Here is an 18,478-nt window from a genome sequence, read left to right on the forward strand (position 1 = left end):
ATAAAATAGATAATTATAAGAAAATATTATAATTATAATATATTATATATACGTATATATTATCATATAAATATATAATATATATAAATATTAATTATACTAAATATTATGTAATTATAAGATTTTGGAATCACAGTTGGATTTTGGACAAAACCCACCAACTTACTAAGGAATTGTGGAATGCTAAATTTTTAGCTATCATTTCAAAATTTCGATTCCGATAATAGTGAATCAAACATGAATCATGGGATATATTTCAATTTCCCATTCCGAAACCCTTTTACCAAACGCCACCTTAAAAAAACATTTATGTTCTCATAATGATCGGGAAAGCAGCTAAGCACACGAAAAACAATTTTCTTTCTTGGATAAATCAAAACGAAATGGATATGGTTGAATCTGATAAAAGGAAACAAAAACAAAAAAGGAGAAGGAAAAGCAATACCACGAGAAAAAAGGAAAAATTAAATTAAAGTGGATCCACATTGGCTGCAAATCAGTTACGTGTGGCTTTCAACCTTATAGCGTTCGCTCCCGCCCAAACGTAACTCGTCACGGCTAACTGTTGGCACGTGCCAGCCATCTTTGGCCTTTCCCTTTTGTTATCATTAATTATATAGCCCTTTGGGGGCCGCACTGTTAAATTCTTCGTTCAGCTGCGTTTTTAATCCAACAAAGTCATTGTTCGGCGGACAAGTTTTTTGTTAATTTCATCTGTTATAAATTTTTAAAAAACTTTAACAACAGTAACTTCAAAAGATTTTTCAAAGTTTTTAAATTATACACTTCAAAATATTTTTAAAAAGCACAATTTAAAATTTTAAAAAATTTTTTTTACAGTAACCTATAGTAAAATTTTAACGAACACCCAAAAAATTCACCTGCCAAATGGGGCTAAAATTTTTTATTCACGAACAGGCACATTTTCGAATACTGCTACTATTATTCATTTTGCAATTATAATATTCAGACAAGTTTAATGAGTATCATAAGAAAATTAGATTGGACACCATTCAATATATCTGTCTCACTCAACATTTAACATGGACGCCTCTAATATAATATTTTTTTCTTTCATCCCTTTTTTTTTTTGCGTCTTCACTAATTGAAATGTTTATTTCCAGCCTTTTTACTACGAGAGAGAAACGTCAAAACGAATAGCATCAAAATAACCAATGTTGAGGGGCCGAACGGGACCTGTCGATAAATTTAAATAGCGGGTTGAGTATTTTATCTGAAGAGTAGTGAAATTACCTTCGAGTCAAAATTTCCAAGGATAAATAGACTGTACAGATGATTTTTGTGATTTCTTAATACCATTGGTTTTATCAATTGCACCCTTCCACTCTCATTGATGTCTTAACCCTTTCCGTTTTCGGACTCTCACTTGATTCACCTAACTTACCTAGGCGATACCTAGCTATCTTTTTTTCTGTACAGGTTCTAATAAGAAATTAGTCAATAATACCAACAAGTCATTGTTGTTGATATTATTGACAAGTAATAAAATTTTCATAGAGTGCTAACGTAGAAAGCCTCAATTTGGAATTATGGAATGACATTTTGAAGTCATAGTAAATAATATATTTCAAGAAAGTTGAATTTGGCTTTATATTACAACCATGGTTGGTAATACAACTTGACTTAGTTGGTAAAAACAAGTCACTTCTTTACATAAAAATCGTACGTTTAAATCTTGCTATCGACGTGAGAACTGTGTTGATAGGCAATATATAAGAATCTCTATAAGTAACTTATGGTTTCAAAGGCTTTATTTCGTGATGGTAACGGAAGAGAAATCCACCCAAACTTTTAATTTACCCAAAAAAAGGGGGTATGGTTAGTCTAATTATATGCAATCCCATGGTTATTGCTTCAACGTTGATTCGTGGGACTCGAGAACTCTTGTACTTGGCATTGTTTGGATTGTATTTTTCTGGATTTTTTGTAAAAGAATTACTACACCGATTTGATATATGTGAGATAAAAAGATGATTGAAAATTGTATCTACGAAAAATAAAGCAATTTTTCTTTGAAAACTTGCAAGTTTGTGCAGGTTTCCTTCAAAAAAAAAAAAAGTTTGTGCTGGTTGGGGGCTTAGTCTAGTGGCATTTTAGTAACTTAGCATATCTTCCACTCAATCGGACCTATAATTTTCCTAGGCCAAAATTTTGCTTTATATTAATGTTGTTGGAATAAAGTCAAAAGGAAAATATATAAATATATAAAATAAGTTCAAAATATAAATTGTTGAGTGAAAAAGGAGGGGTAGAAGAAAAACAGCGACCTGTTCTCTACTCTCGCTCCTATCTTTGGTGTGTGCATCCTAGGAGAGAGAGATATTGATATATATATATATATATATATATATATATATATATATATATATATATATAGATATATGTAAGCTATAGGGATATATTTATAGATTGCAGCACTCAATCCCTCAACTTTTCAGTACTACATCATTTTTTAAGTGTATTCTGGTTTGTTCGACTCTGTTTTGGGAAGGCGATTGTAGAGGAGAAGACTCCTGCAAGGAGCAACAGGCAGTAAGAAAGAAAAGGAGAGCAAGAGAAAGACAGAAAGAGAGAGAGAGAGAGAGAGAGAGATGAAGGACAGTCGCCTCAGCCTCAGGAACAACAGATAAAGAGATATAAAAGCAAGATTTAAGAGGAGAGGAGGCTCTCTCTCTATTTCTTCTACTCTCGAGTCTCGAATCCCATAGACAAGAGAAAACGATGTCTGAGAGCTTTGCACTCTTTTACATCCTGCAACTCTGAGAGGTATTTTTGCTCACAATATGAATAAAGCTGAAAATTGTTGAAAAATAAAGAATTTATGGAGAAAGAACAGACTCATATTGATGCTTTCTCTTTTACTTCCTCTTTTATTCCTTTTCTTTCTTACTTCCTTTTTGTATTTGAATGATATGATCTATGCTAGCTGCTCTGTGTACTCTTTTTGTAAATGAACAACCCAGGGTTAGTGGGCTTTTCTTTTCTTTCTTTCTTTCTTTTTTTTTAATATATAAATGTTTTTAATACCGATCCATGCTTAGGTTGCGCAGCTAGCTAGTTGAAGCAAGGGTTGTGTGGCTGAAGAAAGAGATGATGGTGAAGAAAGAACTCATGACATGGGTATAGCAACTCAACCTCCACTACTATCTTTCGTTACATCTCAGTATTCCTCTAAGGGCGGCCATCATCAGCAGCAGCTAATCCTAGACAAGACCAATTCTTTGAGTTCTATGTCCCAAGATTATCATCACCAAGGAATCTTTAGTTTCTCGAATGGGTTCGAGAGATCGCAACAGGAACACCAACAACAACAACATCAACAGCACATAGCACAGCAGATCCGTAGAGATAAACTGAGAGTTCAAGGCTTTGACCCTCCTCCACCTCTGGTTACCATTGATGAAGTAGAATCAAGTGGTCTCCCGGGTTATGAAACAGCAGGTATGTTGTCCGAAATGTTTAATTTTACTTCGGGAGCCGCAACTCCGGGGGATATCTCATTGGAGGGCCAATTATCCCACAATTATCGCAACTCAAGACCGCCGCCGCCTCCGGCTACTCCTGTAGGAATCGAGTGGTATAGTAACAGACAAGGAGGAGGAATGGTGGTGGGTGGTTTGGGATCGTTGGGAGAATCCAAAAATCAAAACGTTGTGGGCGAGCGTGACGCTATAACTACTACTCATCATCATCACCACCACCAACACCAACAACAACAACAACAACAACAGATATCAGGCATTAATGCGGACTCAGCAGCAGCCATGCAACTTTTCCTAATGAATCCGCAACCAAGGTCACCTTCACCATCTCAATCTCATCCTCCTCCTGCTAATCCAACGTCCTCTACTCTCCATATGTTGCTTCCTAACCCTCCCTCAATATCATCGCCTTCTACTCTTCATCATCATGGGTTTCATCATCATCATCAAGTGAGTGCTGCATCTCCTGCTGGTGCGCCTTTTGGTCTTTCATCACAATTCACTTGGGTTCCCGATGGTGGGACTGGCGGTGTAGCTACCAGTGCTACTGAAATTGGTGGGGTTGTGGAAGGCCAAGGCCTTTCTTTATCGCTGTCGTCTTCTTTACAACATCTTGAAGCGGCTAAGGCTGAGGAATTGAGAATGGAAGATGGCGCAGCCGTGTTATTTTTCAATCAAGGTGGAGGAGGGTCTAATACTTCTTCTGCTGCTCAATACGCTTACAAGAATTTAGGTGGCGGTCACCATCATCAGCCATTGCATATAGCCCAGGGTGGAGGAGGAGTGGGTCAGAATCACCAGCTTCATGTTGGGTTCGGATCATCTCTGGGCGTGGTCAATGTCTTGAGGAATTCTAAGTACGCAAAAGCAGCACAGGAGTTGTTGGAAGAATTTTGCAGTGTGGGTAGAGGTCCACTCAAGAAGAACAAATTAGCAAGGAATAATAGCACTACTAACCCTAATTCCAATCCAAGTGGCAATAGTGGTGGTGGTGGTGTTGCTACTAATGGCGGTGGTGGCGGAAATTCGTCTTCTTCTTCAAAGGATCTCCCTCCTTTATCAGCGGCTGATAGGCTAGAGCATCAAAGGAGAAAGGTCAAACTGTTATCTATGCTTGATGAGGCACGTACTCTCTCTTTGAGCCCTCTCTCTCTCTCTCTCTCTCTCTCACACACACACACACTCTCTCTCTCTCTCTCAAATTTTATATTCATCTCGTCAATGACCAATCATTGATGTTTATTTTAGTCCATTAATCATGAAATGCACCGGGGACAAGACAACAGCAAAATTCCGGCGAGTTTCGAGGAATATTATACAAGTTTGTACCATAGAAACAGCCGGCAATGGAATAGGCTCTCGATAGATTGAGTTAACTGAGGTTGATTTCTTAGAGTTCTATATTTCATATTTTATTTCACTACTGATACCATCGGTGGGGGTATTAGGATACTTGGATTTTGTTTGGTGAAAACATGAAAGAAAGAGTGGCCACTGACTACATTGGACGATTTTATTTTTCCTGGTAAGAAAGAAGATGTTCTACTTTGATTGATTGGAAGTCAGCAAATTGAGCTAAACCAAGTACTCGTGATCCTAGATGCGTAGCAACTTGCTAAGACGTTTAATTCAGGTGCTAATTATACTTCCATTTCCATCATGGGAAATGTTGCGGGAAAAGCCATTGATGTATATACGTATGACTTTTTCCATCGGGGTTGACCTAAAGATTGGTTCTTTCTTCATGTTTTCTCCATTTTTTTATGGAGACACTGTGGATGTTGTTGGCTGTATTGGGAAAAGAGAGCAAGGCAATAAACATAAGTATATTCTTTGTTCACGTCAACAATCATATCATGGTAGCAGGCTTTGTATTCACGCATTAGTCTTCTATTTTTGTTTTTCTTATGATACATTGTTGTCTACATATGAGTTTAGGATCCAACAAAATTGCAGTCTTTCCCGCAAAAGCTTCTCCAACCTAATAAACATGAGATTATGTTAATACCTTATGGTTTACCTTCAAACGTTTATTTCACCAAATTGACAATTAGGTCTCGTCAATTATTGCATGATTTATTTTAGGTTGTGTTGCTTAAGCGTTGTTTAGTTGTTACGTTTCCTCATTTCCATTATTGTGATATGGTACTCATATATCCATATTTCCCTTAAAATTGGTTTGTCCGGAAAGAGACTTTTTCGTTTTTTACTTGCCTTCCTTTATAGACTTTTTTTTATTCGTATTTCAAGAATTCATATCACTTTTGCCCAAGGCTTTTCTTAACCCTCTTATAGTTTTAGATCAGTTTTACTCGCGTTAATCAGGAGTATCAAAATTTTAGTGATTTAACCTAATTAATTCCGACATGTACATTAATCTTGACTTGCAGGTGGATCGAAGATACAATCATTACTGCGAACAAATGCAAATGGTGGTCAACTCATTTGATCTGGTGATGGGGTTCGGTGCAGCAGTACCGTACACTGCACTTGCTCAGAAGGCAATGTCTCGACATTTCCGGTGCCTCAAGGATGCCATAGCAACGCAGCTGAAACACAGTTGTGAGCTACTGGGAGAGAAAGACGCCGGTACATCGGGCGTGACAAAAGGAGAGACTCCAAGACTTAAGCTTCTGGAACAAAGCTTGAGACAGCAAAGGGCCTTTCACCAAATGGGAATGATGGAACAAGAAGCATGGAGACCTCAGAGGGGCTTGCCTGAACGCTCAGTCAACATTTTGCGAGCTTGGCTTTTTGAGCATTTTCTACACCCGTACGTTTCTTGAGCTAGTCTCTGACCTAATCTTAAGATACTAGTAAAATATCCATATCCATGCCAACGTAGTTGAGTTAAAGGAGGACCCAAAAAAAAAAAAAGCATTATTACCAAATTACAAGGAAAGACATGACGTAATTGCTCAGACATTATTAGCCGAAATACATAGGAGCAACACTTCCAAGTATTGTCTCTACTTTGGACAGTGTTGGAAGCAGTGTCCTTTGTTGTTGTTTGGTCAGTGAAAAAGCTGAAAAGGGCTCGCTACATTCATTTTACTAAATTGCAGTAGATAATCCACCTTTCCCTAATTAGTCCCTCCTGACATAGGCGTTAGTGTGACTATTGCATATGAACCTCGTAAATTCCTTTATTCACAAACCAACCCCAATCTTCCGCCCTCCCCCCATCTCCCCACCCCCCCCCCCCACACCAAACAAAAAAACCCGTCGTCCTCCACACACACTCACTGTTTCTTTTTTCTCATCCTCTCTCTCTCTCTCTCGTCTGTCGTGACTACATACATGTTTGCATGACAGTAAAAGCAAATATAATGGGGAAGAATCTAATGGATGTGGCCAATGTTAGAGGGGGATCAGATCAGAGCATGCAGTCAGCAGTGTCCTCGATCGCTTTACTGCTGTCGCTGCTGCTGCTGATCTTCCTCTCTTAGATTGTCACGCCCGTTGCAGGAAAAAGAAAAGAAACCTTCAATGAAAACTACGGAGGATAGAGAAAGTAATGCGTTTCTTTATGCGGTTTAGGTAAGAAATCTGATGTCATTTTCTGGTCTCTTTCTCAGGTATCCAAGCGATGCAGATAAGCATCTGTTGGCAAGACAGACTGGTCTGTCAAGAAACCAGGTACTTGCTACTATATTACTCTAACGTCATTTTACCTCTTACTCTCTTATATTATTCACCTTTCCTCTTTCCTCTTTTCTTTTTTTTTCTGTTTTTAACGATTGAGTGATGAGCACCGTAAAAAAACACGACAATTAGAGAGAGAGAGAGGGTGGGGTGACCAGGAGTTATTTCAGTTGGACTTGCACGGATAAGGTTCTTAATTCCACGGTTTTTCTCTTTCCGTTAGAGAAAAGCCAAAACTTTTTTGCTACCCTTTCTTGTTTCGGTGCTTTTTCTACGAAGACAGGAATTCTTAAACAGTGAAAAACCCTGCAAGAACAGTGAAATACGTGAAAGTTTGCAGCTTTGGCTTTGTCTATCGCTAACATGCCCAGAAACTTAGAACAATTCATTACACTAAATTCTGCACCAAATAGTTGCTTCTTGGTTAATTATAGGCACCTCGTATTTCGACTTAACATTTTACTGGGATTTTCACTTATTCGTGCGCAAGGTTTTTCCCTGCTCAATTTTCTTCTGATTTCGTAGTGGACAAGCTCTAGGGTACTACCCCCAAGTGTAGACTATACGGCAAAAAAAAAAGCACTCTTGGATAATATGCCTCATTTTCAACTAAATACTTTTCAATGTCCATGCCTGCAGAGAATGGATTGGGTGTCGTAGGAAAAGAAGTGTAAGTAAAAGATTTCAAATTCAATTCTTTCATATACATTAAAAAAACAAGTCTAAGTGTCTTATTTTTTTTGAAGAAATGTCATTGTAAAAGGAAACCAATTATTTTAGGGATAATTTTTGTTCATCCTCTTTTCCCTATAGAAGTCAAAAGAAATTAGATATCAAAAAAGCAAAGAGTGCAAAATGGTGATTAATCATAGGTTGGCGTACAATAGTTGAAAGACCTTCTCAATAATAACATCAAAGACAAAGCCCGGTAAGCAAAATCTTGGTCTCTTTAAAATGACAGTGACGGGATGCTGAATGTCTTTTTCACCAAATTTTGTCTTATCAAGAGCAAAACCCGAAGTGCAGCATCAAGAAAGAGTTAAAAACACGCCGGTATTTTGTAGCATGGGAGAAAAGAAGCAAGGTTATTAAATTCCATGCGTCTCATTTATTAAAATATCCTGTAGAGTGTGAGTACGCGCGCGCGTATGTGTGTGTATATATATATATTTGTGAGGGCGGGCGCCGCGGCATAATGCAGTGCAGCGGATCAATTATATGTATTTGGGTTTAATGTTTTGATATTGTAATTGCGTGTTCCAGGTCTCAAACTGGTTCATTAATGCCAGGGTCCGGTTGTGGAAACCCATGGTGGAAGAGATGTACCAACAAGAAGCCAAAGAAGAGGCAGAAGAGAGAGAACCAAGCCAAAGCAATGGCAGCAACATTGCACAAACACCAACGCCTAATGCCACTACTACTACCACCCCATCTTCTACAGCTGCCACCACAACTGCTACGACAGCAACAGCGACAGAAACAACTGCAGCAGCAGCAATTACAGCAACAGGCAAAAGATCCGAAATTAATGATTCTGAAAACGACCCTTCATTCTTCGCAATCAATAGACAATGCTTCTCGGAAAACCAAGCAAAAAACAATTGTTCCTCCGCTACTTCCACCTCAATAATGTCTATTTCCACTTCTCTTGCTACCCAAACCGCCACCGTCAAGCCACCAACAATGTCTTCACAATCTTTTCCGACCGCCTACGACTCCGAGGCCGCCTGCCGCCGCAGCGGCATTGTGACATCCGCCAACGCTGAGATGGGGTCCACGTTCATAAGGTTTGGAACTAGTGCTGGAGATGTTTCACTTACTCTAGGGCTACGTCATGCCGGAAACCTACCGGAGAATAGTAGTACTACCTTTTCTGTTCGAGACTTCGGGGGCAGTTAGTTAAACTTGGAGATGAAGAGAAGATCAGAAGATAATTTGGATTTGATAATGGTCTTTAGTACCTGTTTTTTTGTTCTTATTTGTACTTGTACTATTATCTAGTCAAATACGTGACGAGAAACACATATAGCACTTAATGTTACTATGCAGTATCAAAATTATTGTAATTGTATAGCCATTATTTTGAGCATTTGACGTTTTGTACTGTATTAAATGTTGCGCAGTGATGATACTCCACGCGAAAGTAAAAACTGGATCGAGTCATGAATTCAAGGAGCATACAAACTAAGAAGAATTTTGCACCAATTAAAGAGCTCTCAGTCAAGTTAGTTCTTGTTCTATATTCTCCGTCGCGTGGTGAAAGCCACTTTTGAAAGATGTCATCTCTGTTCCTAGCTAGTGACAAATTTTGGAGTAGTTTATAATAGGAACTAGTTAGTTTGTTCACCTTTTCTGATTCTAGCTAATCCATGATTAAGAAAATAAAAAAAAAAAGAGAGGACAATTATCATCAGGTAGCTTCAGAAAGAATGAAAGAGAGCAGTCATAACTAAATGTTTTCAGATGATTAACTGTGACGGGCTTAATTTACTTGCACTCCATGAGTTGTTGTATTTGCTGAGGAAATATATCAGCTACATCGCGCTAAGATTAACTGGTTGGTATCTTATGACCATTCCAGTGATTGCAACTTTTTTCAATTGTCTTGAAGGGGCTGTATTTCTTTTTTCTTTTTTTTTTATTCCTTTTAAATTTTTGGAAAGGGAAGGGGAAAGGAGAACAAAGAAGTTGAAAAATTAAATTGCCTTAGATTGTCTTGCTGGATTGCGTCTTTCAACTGCTTTACTTTTATGAAAGATATCATCAAGTTACTAAAATTGATAATGGTTAATAAATTAAAATAGAGTTACAAGAACATTAATTATCTCATGCAAAATGAGTAATTCAACTAATTATGAAGCTCTGGCCTCTATATCAGTCCCTTCCTTCTTGTCAGAATATGATTCCCGCATTTAGCTGCAGCCCTAGTTGTTTGTGAATTACATCTTCTCCGGCAGTTCTGATATACATTATTATATTATTGTTTTCCAAAATCGATCTAGAGTGGAATGCCCTTGTTCCACATATATAAAAGAAGACCGGAATTTTTTATTTATAAAGAAAAACTTAAATTTCTGAATTATATAAGAAATATACTCCGTCCCGTTTTGTTAGTCTTGGTTTTTTTTTTCACACAGATTAAGAAAGTGTAATTAATTTGGTTGGAAACATAAATTTAGATTAATAATTTCCTAAAATACCCTTATGCTAATCAATGTAGTCAATGTATTCAATGTATTGGAAAAACTCAATGTATTCAATGTAGTGGGTTAGTATTTAATAACAATGTATTAATAACAAGATATTTAATAAGGGTATTTTAGACAATTTGAAAGATTGATACATTTCTTAATGGGAAAGTGGACTACAATTTGGGACGGACGAAAAAGGAAAACAAGACTAACAAAGTGGGACGGAGGGAGTATCAATTGTTCTTGGCTTTTGCAAGTGTGTGATTTTGATGAAAATACATTTATAAACTTTTTCCTTCTAGCTGGCTGGCAATTGGAGGGAGGAGTTGAAATGGAGAGAGGGAACTTTGAACTCCCTCCCTACCGGCCGGCGAAGCTTTTGATGCAAGATTATTTCCCTTTAAAGAATTCTTTCTTTTTTTTTTGCATCGTAACTTATACTACTAGTTAATAATCATGACAACAAGTTACAGCAGTCAAATAAAAAGACTAACAGCTGTGGCAGTTATTAATTAGGACAATAACATGAAAATGCTTGGGCAAAATATCTGTGGGACTAAACAAACCCAAGGCAAAGCTGAATAATATATGTCTTGGTAGCAGTTTTTTGTCTACTGCAAAGGCTATGAGCAAAAACGACAACAAAAAGAGAGCACAAATCAGTAAAATTGAGAAATACAAAGAAAGAAGGAAAGTGAATTGATATCGCTGCATCAATCATTTTCTTTCTGCATCAACGCAGGCTCCTCCGAAGAACATCTACGGAGGCGCAGAGCAAGGAATCTTCGTATTCTCCAGAAACTAAAATTTGAACTTGACAAGGAATCTCATTCATGGTGACAAAGATCTGTAACTGCGCACGTTATAGTTTGTTACGTAATTGAGGGAAAGGTACGCGGCTAATTAATATTTCCCTTATATCTCTTCATCAGTTCACCGAACTTGGTACATCAGACCTGCATTGTCGATCTAATATTTTTATTTACGGCGCTTTTGGAATCAGGGGTTCATATCATATGTGACACGGCAAGAATTTATGGTGGTGGGATGGTACTGTTTTTCCTTCATTGATACTGATAAGTCCTTCCCATTAAGCAATAAACTCATTCTCTCCTTAATCACTGTGATTTGTAAAAGCCAGAAGTCGAATGGACGGACTAGTTGAAGCATCAATGATCTCGCCAACAAAGATGACAAACAGCGATGGACTAAAATTGATTTTAGAAGCTATTGAGGTTGTTTGGTAGTGAAAATGAAGGACAACAACCACGAGCTACATTTTTGGGCGATCGGCTTTCCATCTTATTAGTTTTGGGTGATGATGCTGGTGAGTTAGTTATATGTGTTACCAATGCAAGCGATTCCCCAACATTTCCTTAAGATTCAGAACAACTATATGCAAAGCAACAATTACCTTTCACCTATTCTACAACTTTTGCTGCTTGCTTGAGACATGCCGTGGCCAAGATATATCTGCATGATCTGCTATAGTTGTTGATTTAACAAGTTGTTGCCAAGCTACCATCAGGCCTTCCTTTTTCTTTCTTTCTTTCTTTTTTTTTTAAATGTTTTTTTTTAGCAAGAAAAAGATGAGATTTAAGTAAGTGGAGACTTCTAATTTCTGGGATTTCAATTCTTGAATCATATTATTGATAAAAAAAAAAAAAAAAGTGTATACGATCAAGTACCGTCAAATACTGAAAGGCAAGTCTCTTCTTTCATTCCCAAAGTAATACTTTTGTGGTCACAAAAATTTATTTTGATTCCCAAAAAAAAAAAGAGAGGAGAAATTGTATTTCTTTTTTTGTGATATTGAAAGACTCGGAACAATTTTGCTCAAAACAAAACTAAGCGTAGAAAGTAGCAAACTAAATATATACACAAAAACATGCATGCGCGCACACTTGATGGGGTAGCCAATCTTGAATTAATTAATTGGCGAATTTTGGTGGGGTAGCCAAATTGATGAGCAGATTATTAAAATAAATACAAGAGCAGCAGTAGTGATAAATTAATACTCTACTAGGGACGGCCAAGTTGTGTAGAATGCAAAATTTGTCTTGCTTGCTTGGCCGCAGGCCACATTCTGTAGATTAGATATAAGAATGTTTAGTGGGCATGACAAATGCTAGTTTTTGCGAGTTTTGTTGGTCCCCTCTCGCACTATTCTGGCCTTTTTCGCAACAAATCATGAGCATTAGCCGCACAAGTAGAAAACTACGTGACCGGGCCCGTACCCTTAAAGCTCGTCCACCAACCTCGCTTCCTAAGAGACTCCACTCCCCACTAATGGGACCCAACCGAAGACGGGACCAGACGGTGACAAGGTCTGCCTGGGCTTCAAACCCAGATGCTCAGCCCAAATTCCGTAAACCATTGCGCCTTACTTCTCTTGTTGTTAAAAGTTTATAGACACTGACGTCACGTCAGTGCATACACTGTCACCACGATGATACATGTGTAAAAATTTAATTTTAAATTCGAATTTTGTATAGTTGTCATTCATTCACGATGATACACTGTCTGTCAGTCAGTGTAGGAAATATTAATCCTAAAAAAGTTTTATACTACTACTAATTATTGATGAGGAATAATAAAAAGAAGATGCTCATTGATACTAACTTTTGCAAGAGTTACTCCTTCAAACCTTTTTTTTTTTTTTGGGTGTTCTTTTTGGCCCCCCTACTTTTGCGAAATGTTGCAAATTCTGAACATAATAAATCATATTATAGAGTTGAGTGTTACAGTAAAAATTTTCAACTTGGCCATCATTCTTTCTAATACTACCGTATACAGAAGTAGTTAGCTAAAGCCCGTATTTGCTTTGATTCAAGTTCAATAAATAAGAGGGCCCTCAAAGGATCAAGTTTGTTCGAGTCCAAGAAAACGAATTGTTATTGGAAAGATGGCTGCTGCTTTCCAGAACGAGGACCACTGAGAGACATTATTTATTGTTTTATAACCACCACCATCCACGGCTTCAAAAAAAAGAAAAAGAAAAAGAAAAAATCATCTACAAAGATTTAGGAGGTTGATTATAAATTAATGCAGAGGAGGTTGAGAGTCGAGAGTTGTGACTTGTGAGTGAGTAAGCCAAGCTGTTTCTTAGCTAGCTGCTGCGTCTGGTTGGTTATAGATACTCAATTCGTCGAGGCCCAATATCAACATCCTCCGAAGATATTTCAATTAAACGAGAGAATATTGCAAGGTCGATGAGCATGACAACAATAATGTTAGGCAAACATTTGGTTCCCCGCCGTTCAATATTCCGCCGTCGACGACCCTAAAGTTTTTTTTTTTTTTTTTTCCGAAGCAAGAAAGCCGAGAGCACCGGGCCTGTTACTTTCCACTCCATGATGATTACTCCAATTTATAGCAAAAAACGTCCTTTGGTTTCCCCAGTAATATTGAACATTATCAAGTAACCTGCAATGTAATGCACAGTAACCTGCAATGTAATATACCAGGCATTTTATATGTAGAAGTTCATAATAGAGACAAATTCCGTGACTTGGCTAAGCTAAAACGCAGGCAGACAGACAGATTACAGTGATTGGATTGTAGTTAAATCAGCCTATCTCATTTCTGTGAGAAATGCATTACAGTTGACATCACTTCACTTCAGAACCAAGTGTATCAAATGTAACTCAGACTCAGACATGCATTACAGTCAACACTGTATTTTACAAACTTTTACAAACACCAAGCAATCTGAACTCCTTAACCTGATGAATCTCTCTGAGCCCGTAATGGATCAGCTCGAATTTTGAGATTCATGGAATTGTTTAAACTTCAGAGAAGGAACTGTTTTATCCTGAAATGAGGATGGCTTCTGCATATGGACTTCCGGCCATATATTGCTTTCCATGCTCTTAAAACTCAAAAAGAGACTGAAACCCCAGTATGCATCAGTAAACTCTGCATCACCTCCACATATGGTACTTGGTTTTTTTTTTTTTTTTTAATTTATTTATTTCTCTACCATCTTCAACCCCACGGTGGTATCTGACTGAGGGGGGTTAACTGAATCTGTATATGGTCTAACAAAAGTCCTGCGCCACCAGACCTCAAAAGCTTTCTGAAGATTTGGGCAACTATCGCCAGCCTTTAGAAAAGTGCCCAACCAACCTAACAAAATGCTCTGCTGCTCCTCCAGAGGCAATGTGAGAATGGTCCTGCCGATTCCTTCCTCCACAACTTTCCGATCAAATGACCTGCACCCATGTTGTAACCAATTGTAGTCATTAATCAATGGTTGCAACCAGGTTTCTAATAACAAGAGGCGGATGTCCTTTGAGGGCAGAAGCTCCCCCCTTCCTATTCCAACAAAAAGCCTTGCTGTAATACAGCTAACATGGTATCGAGACATGATAGGAAGTTTTCCATGAAGGGAAGCCAGTTCTTGCTGACTAGCCCACATTACTGCAAACTCATCAGCTGCCTGCCTGTCAGCTAAAATGTCAAGCAACCATGAAAGATTATCAGCTTCTAGAGATATCTGCTTAAGGAATGGTTCTTTGCAATCATGTAGCTTGCTGGTCAACTCAGATTCAGTAGCTTGTCTGAATGCCGACAACAGCACATCCATGCAGCTTCTGCATGATCCATAAATTATTGCGTTGCATGCATCAACCGAACTTGAGCAGCTAGGAAGACTGTTACTTTCCCGAAGGAGCTTCAGCACAATGGATTTCATTTCACGTCGGCCTCTCTCCTCATTGCTCTTCAGCATCAACTCCAGAATTTGGGACAGTGTATCCTTAGGTGGCTTTGAAACATCAGAAGAGACACGCTTCAATACTGGGGTCACTCCAATTCCCTCCCCCTGCAGGCGTAACACTGAATTAACTACTTTGTCTTCTTCTTCCTCTCCTACCCAGGGGACTGCTTCCAAGTATTCCAAGCAAGACTGTATGCATGAAGTGAAGCCCAGTTGTTCTGCAATCTGCATTATAGTTTCAAGCTATAAATATGCGTACATTCAAAGTGCAAAACAAATTTCACATCTTTTAAATACTTATCAAGATACAAAACAAGATTGTTTAACAATAACAGAGTGCTACACAAAATAGCCAATCATCACAAGAAGAAACTCAACCTAAGAGTACTAGTGAGCTGCTTCTCGTTCTTAGATACAGTACTAATAGATATTTAGGATTTCAGAGTCAATGAGAGCATAATGCATAGTAGTCGAAATTGCAAACAAAAACTTCAAATCAGCTTTTGGCCAACATGATATTAATGAAGAAAAGCAAAAGGCAAAAGACACAACACAAATCATCAGACAAAGATTTACCACCAAATGCTAGTTTAGATGAAACAGGCCTTTGAATCCCAATTTTATGTGATTGCTGCATCAATCCGGATACCACTACAGCTAAATTGGCCACAAATTTGCAATCACAACAGTTGTCCATCTCTATCTTTAAAAAAAAATTAAAATTTAAAAAAAAATCAAAAATCAAAAGTTTATTCATAATCTGTTGCAGTTCTGTCAAAACTAGTTTTCTTCGTCACAGGGTAGGTGTAGGTTGGGTTGCTCAATCTGAAAACGTGGAATTTCCAAGGGAATGCCAAAACACAGGGGGAGAAAAAAGAATATTTGAATGATCACAGACTATTCCAAAGTCGGAGAGAGGGCCTATTCTGTCCAGACTGCTCTGAAGTAGCAGCGAAGGCCTAAAAATCTGGCTGTCACAAGATTAATACTCCTTAGCTATGATTTCATGATCATGCATAAATCAAGTAGACAGGCTCTTCTTAGCTCAATAACCACTGACTTTTATTTCTTCCAATCATTTTAATATGAGAAACAAAAAATATAATATAAAGAATAGAATCTAATCCAGTTCCAGCAGCCATGAACAGTTGTGACAAAAATCATATCAATAAAATAGTTCAAACTGATTACTGCAATTGCAGCCTGAAATGATCAGACAACTTCCAAAAGCATGCAATGCGAAGCAACAAACAAAACATTCGTGCATGATTTTCTGAGATACCTTGAGGATGCGCAGGACACGAGGAACACTTTGCTTGATCAGCCGCTGCTTCAATTCTTTGCAGTACATAAGTCCAACAGTTTCAACGTAGATTTCAACATCATCACAGTCGTCAATTTCAAGACACGGAAAAACAAGCTGCTGCTCTGAAATTTTGTTTGCAAAAAATCTGCTATGCTCAACCAAAATTTTCTTGTGGACACTCAACTTCACAGCAAAGCCCTGTTTCCCGAGTAAAATCACCTTCAGATCGCTCGTTCCAGGTTCCCCAAACTCAATTGACACCTTCCTCTGCACATTTTCCGCCTTCACCCTAAGTGTCCTCTCAGTAATGGATGGCAGACCAGGTAGCGATGCATCAGAATTAGGAGCTTTTTGATCACTTGAAACAAGATTGGATTTTGGTGCTAGGGCTGCTTGCTTTTTCTCACTTACAGAACTTTTCTTCTGAAATGCAGTATTCGGTGCGGGTGTTGGAGGCGATGATTTCGGTTTGTTTAGAGGACTTTGTGTCTTTGGGGTCTTTTGAAACACAACAGGAGAGGGGCAGCACCAGAAACCCTCTGGTGTCACTGCAATTGGCACATTTTTTATTTTGGTCTGACCACCCTGCTCTACCTTCGGTACTCTAATTTCAGCCATGCTCAGCCCGGCTTCAAGAACAACTACATAAAGCTATGGTATTTACAACGAGAATAGGGATGTAGACCTTGACTCTGATACTATCTCTACCTACTATCTTTCTTCACCAATTGAAGAATATTACAAATTTCAAGAATCAAGCTCTAGTTTTTGAACCCTAGTGCTATTTGCCAGAAGAGATGCATACAAGAATCCGATAATCAAAACAGCTATGCACTTCAAGTCTACAACAAACACAATTCTGAATTATTCATATTGTGACATTTAAAGGAGAACACAACCCAAAAAAAAAAACAAAAATTGCAGTATAGTACAAAAACAAATGAGAAATCCAAAAGGCTAATGTTCGAAAGCCTAATGGCCCTCTGAAAGACAAAGTTCAAGTTTGCGAAAGTCCCAGAGTTATTTCCCCTACAATTAACCAGATGCGAAGCCTCAGACTCTAAAAAAGAAACAGAATATATGTGGTACACAAGAGTACAAGCTTTCAGGAAGGATAAAGATGGAGTCTTTACAAATTCAGCTCGAGAAAAATCTTTGAACCCCAGAAAACAACAAAAGACTCACGAACACAACTGGGCTGGCTGGGACTCCAGTGAGATCCCATCTCTTCGATCTCTTTAATATAAGAATCCCAATAGGCCTCGAAAATGATTGAACGGAGCTTAGATGTCAAGCATCAAGGGAACCACTTAACTGAGATTTAACAGAGTTGAATGATGAGTGCCCATTTGAGAGCTGTATTAGTGATTTAGAAATGTCTTGTTACTAAAATGCAGCACATGACACAGCCCCAAAAGTTAAAAACACTTGACAGAAACTCATTAGGCTGTTTTCGTAACTTCACTTGCTACCCTGTGTCTGTGCGTGTCTGAGGTTGCTTTTTCTGATTTCTATGATTGTTTTTGGAAGTGGTCTGAGAAATTTTCCCCTTCTTTAAACCTTTTTCTATTACACAACACAACACAACTAGAAGTTTTTCATTCGCCCTCTCTCACACACTCACAGACAAGCACACTTGTCTGGATAACTGAGTCCGAGAGCAATCAAAAAAGACAGGCATGCCATGCCAGTGAGGTTGTAATTCTTTCTTTTTGAGTTTTTCTATGCGAATTGCGAAGACTTTGCTTTTGCTTTTATAGGTGGTCGTGTACGAGCGATCGAATCTCTTTTGCCTAAAAAAAAAAAAAAAAAGAAGACCATCGTTTTCAAGGATAAGTTCTTGTAAACTTGAATTCGCAAGAATATCCCTCTAGATGATATAGCGCCGAATTGCGAAAAAAAAAAAAACAAGTGTTTATGGGCATTAACAAGAAAATGACACTTGAAGAATATGATGGTCTGTAGATAAAAAGTTGATAGAATTTGAAAATGATAGTGATGTGCATGTATTATGTATTATGTATTATGTATACTACACCACAAAATTGATGTTTTTGTCCTGTTAATCAAATCCCTGGTTGAAATGTAGTAGCATTTTGTTCCCTCTGGCATG

The 18,478-nt window shown here is 38.0% G+C and overlaps 2 protein-coding genes across 3 annotated transcripts; one reads left to right on the forward strand and one right to left on the reverse strand.

Moving 5' to 3' along the window:
• Nucleotides 1–2,430: 2,430 nt before the first annotated feature.
• LOC140010381 (BEL1-like homeodomain protein 2) lies at nucleotides 2,431–9,237 on the forward strand. 2 transcript variants are annotated; one of them, XM_072057178.1, is made up of 5 exons: nucleotides 2,431–2,787; nucleotides 3,063–4,625; nucleotides 5,894–6,276; nucleotides 7,082–7,142; nucleotides 8,412–9,237. In XM_072057178.1, the coding sequence occupies exons 2-5, from the start codon at nucleotides 3,138–3,140 to the stop codon at nucleotides 9,045–9,047; spliced, it is 2,568 nt and encodes an 855-aa protein (XP_071913279.1). In that variant the 5' UTR covers nucleotides 2,431–2,787; nucleotides 3,063–3,137; the 3' UTR covers nucleotides 9,048–9,237. The 2 variants fall into 2 exon arrangements, with proteins under 2 accessions (XP_071913279.1, XP_071913280.1); XM_072057179.1 differs by having other exon boundaries at nucleotides 3,072–4,625.
• A 4,660-nt stretch (nucleotides 9,238–13,897) lies between these two features.
• On the reverse strand, nucleotides 13,898–18,080 carry LOC113701688 (BTB/POZ domain-containing protein At3g50780). Its single transcript, XM_072057180.1, has 3 exons — nucleotides 17,499–18,080; nucleotides 16,342–17,394; nucleotides 13,898–15,284 (listed from the first exon to the last, which is right to left on the reverse strand). Exons 2-3 carry the CDS (start codon nucleotides 16,981–16,983, stop codon nucleotides 14,310–14,312), a joined length of 1,617 nt encoding a protein of 538 aa, XP_071913281.1. The 5' UTR covers nucleotides 16,984–17,394; nucleotides 17,499–18,080; the 3' UTR covers nucleotides 13,898–14,309.
• Between the last annotated feature and the right edge of the window lie 398 nt (nucleotides 18,081–18,478).

This window comes from Coffea arabica, chromosome 7c, assembly GCF_036785885.1.
Source record: "Coffea arabica cultivar ET-39 chromosome 7c, Coffea Arabica ET-39 HiFi, whole genome shotgun sequence".
NCBI classification, from domain to species: domain Eukaryota; kingdom Viridiplantae; phylum Streptophyta; class Magnoliopsida; order Gentianales; family Rubiaceae; genus Coffea; species Coffea arabica.

Coding starts and splice junctions, on each gene's coding strand:
- LOC113701688 (XM_072057180.1), bottom strand. CDS start 16,983: ATGGCTGAAATTAGAGTACCGAAGGTAGAGCAGGGTGGTCAGACCAAA. Junction 15,285..16,341: donor GTGTCCTGCGCATCCTCAAG/GTATCTCAGAAA, acceptor ACTATAATGCAG/ATTGCAGAACAACTGGGCTT.
- LOC140010381 (XM_072057178.1), top strand. CDS start 3,138: ATGGGTATAGCAACTCAACCTCCACTACTATCTTTCGTTACATCTCAG. Junction 4,626..5,893: donor TGTTATCTATGCTTGATGAG/GCACGTACTCTC, acceptor CTTGACTTGCAG/GTGGATCGAAGATACAATCA. Junction 7,143..8,411: donor CTGGTCTGTCAAGAAACCAG/GTACTTGCTACT, acceptor TGCGTGTTCCAG/GTCTCAAACTGGTTCATTAA.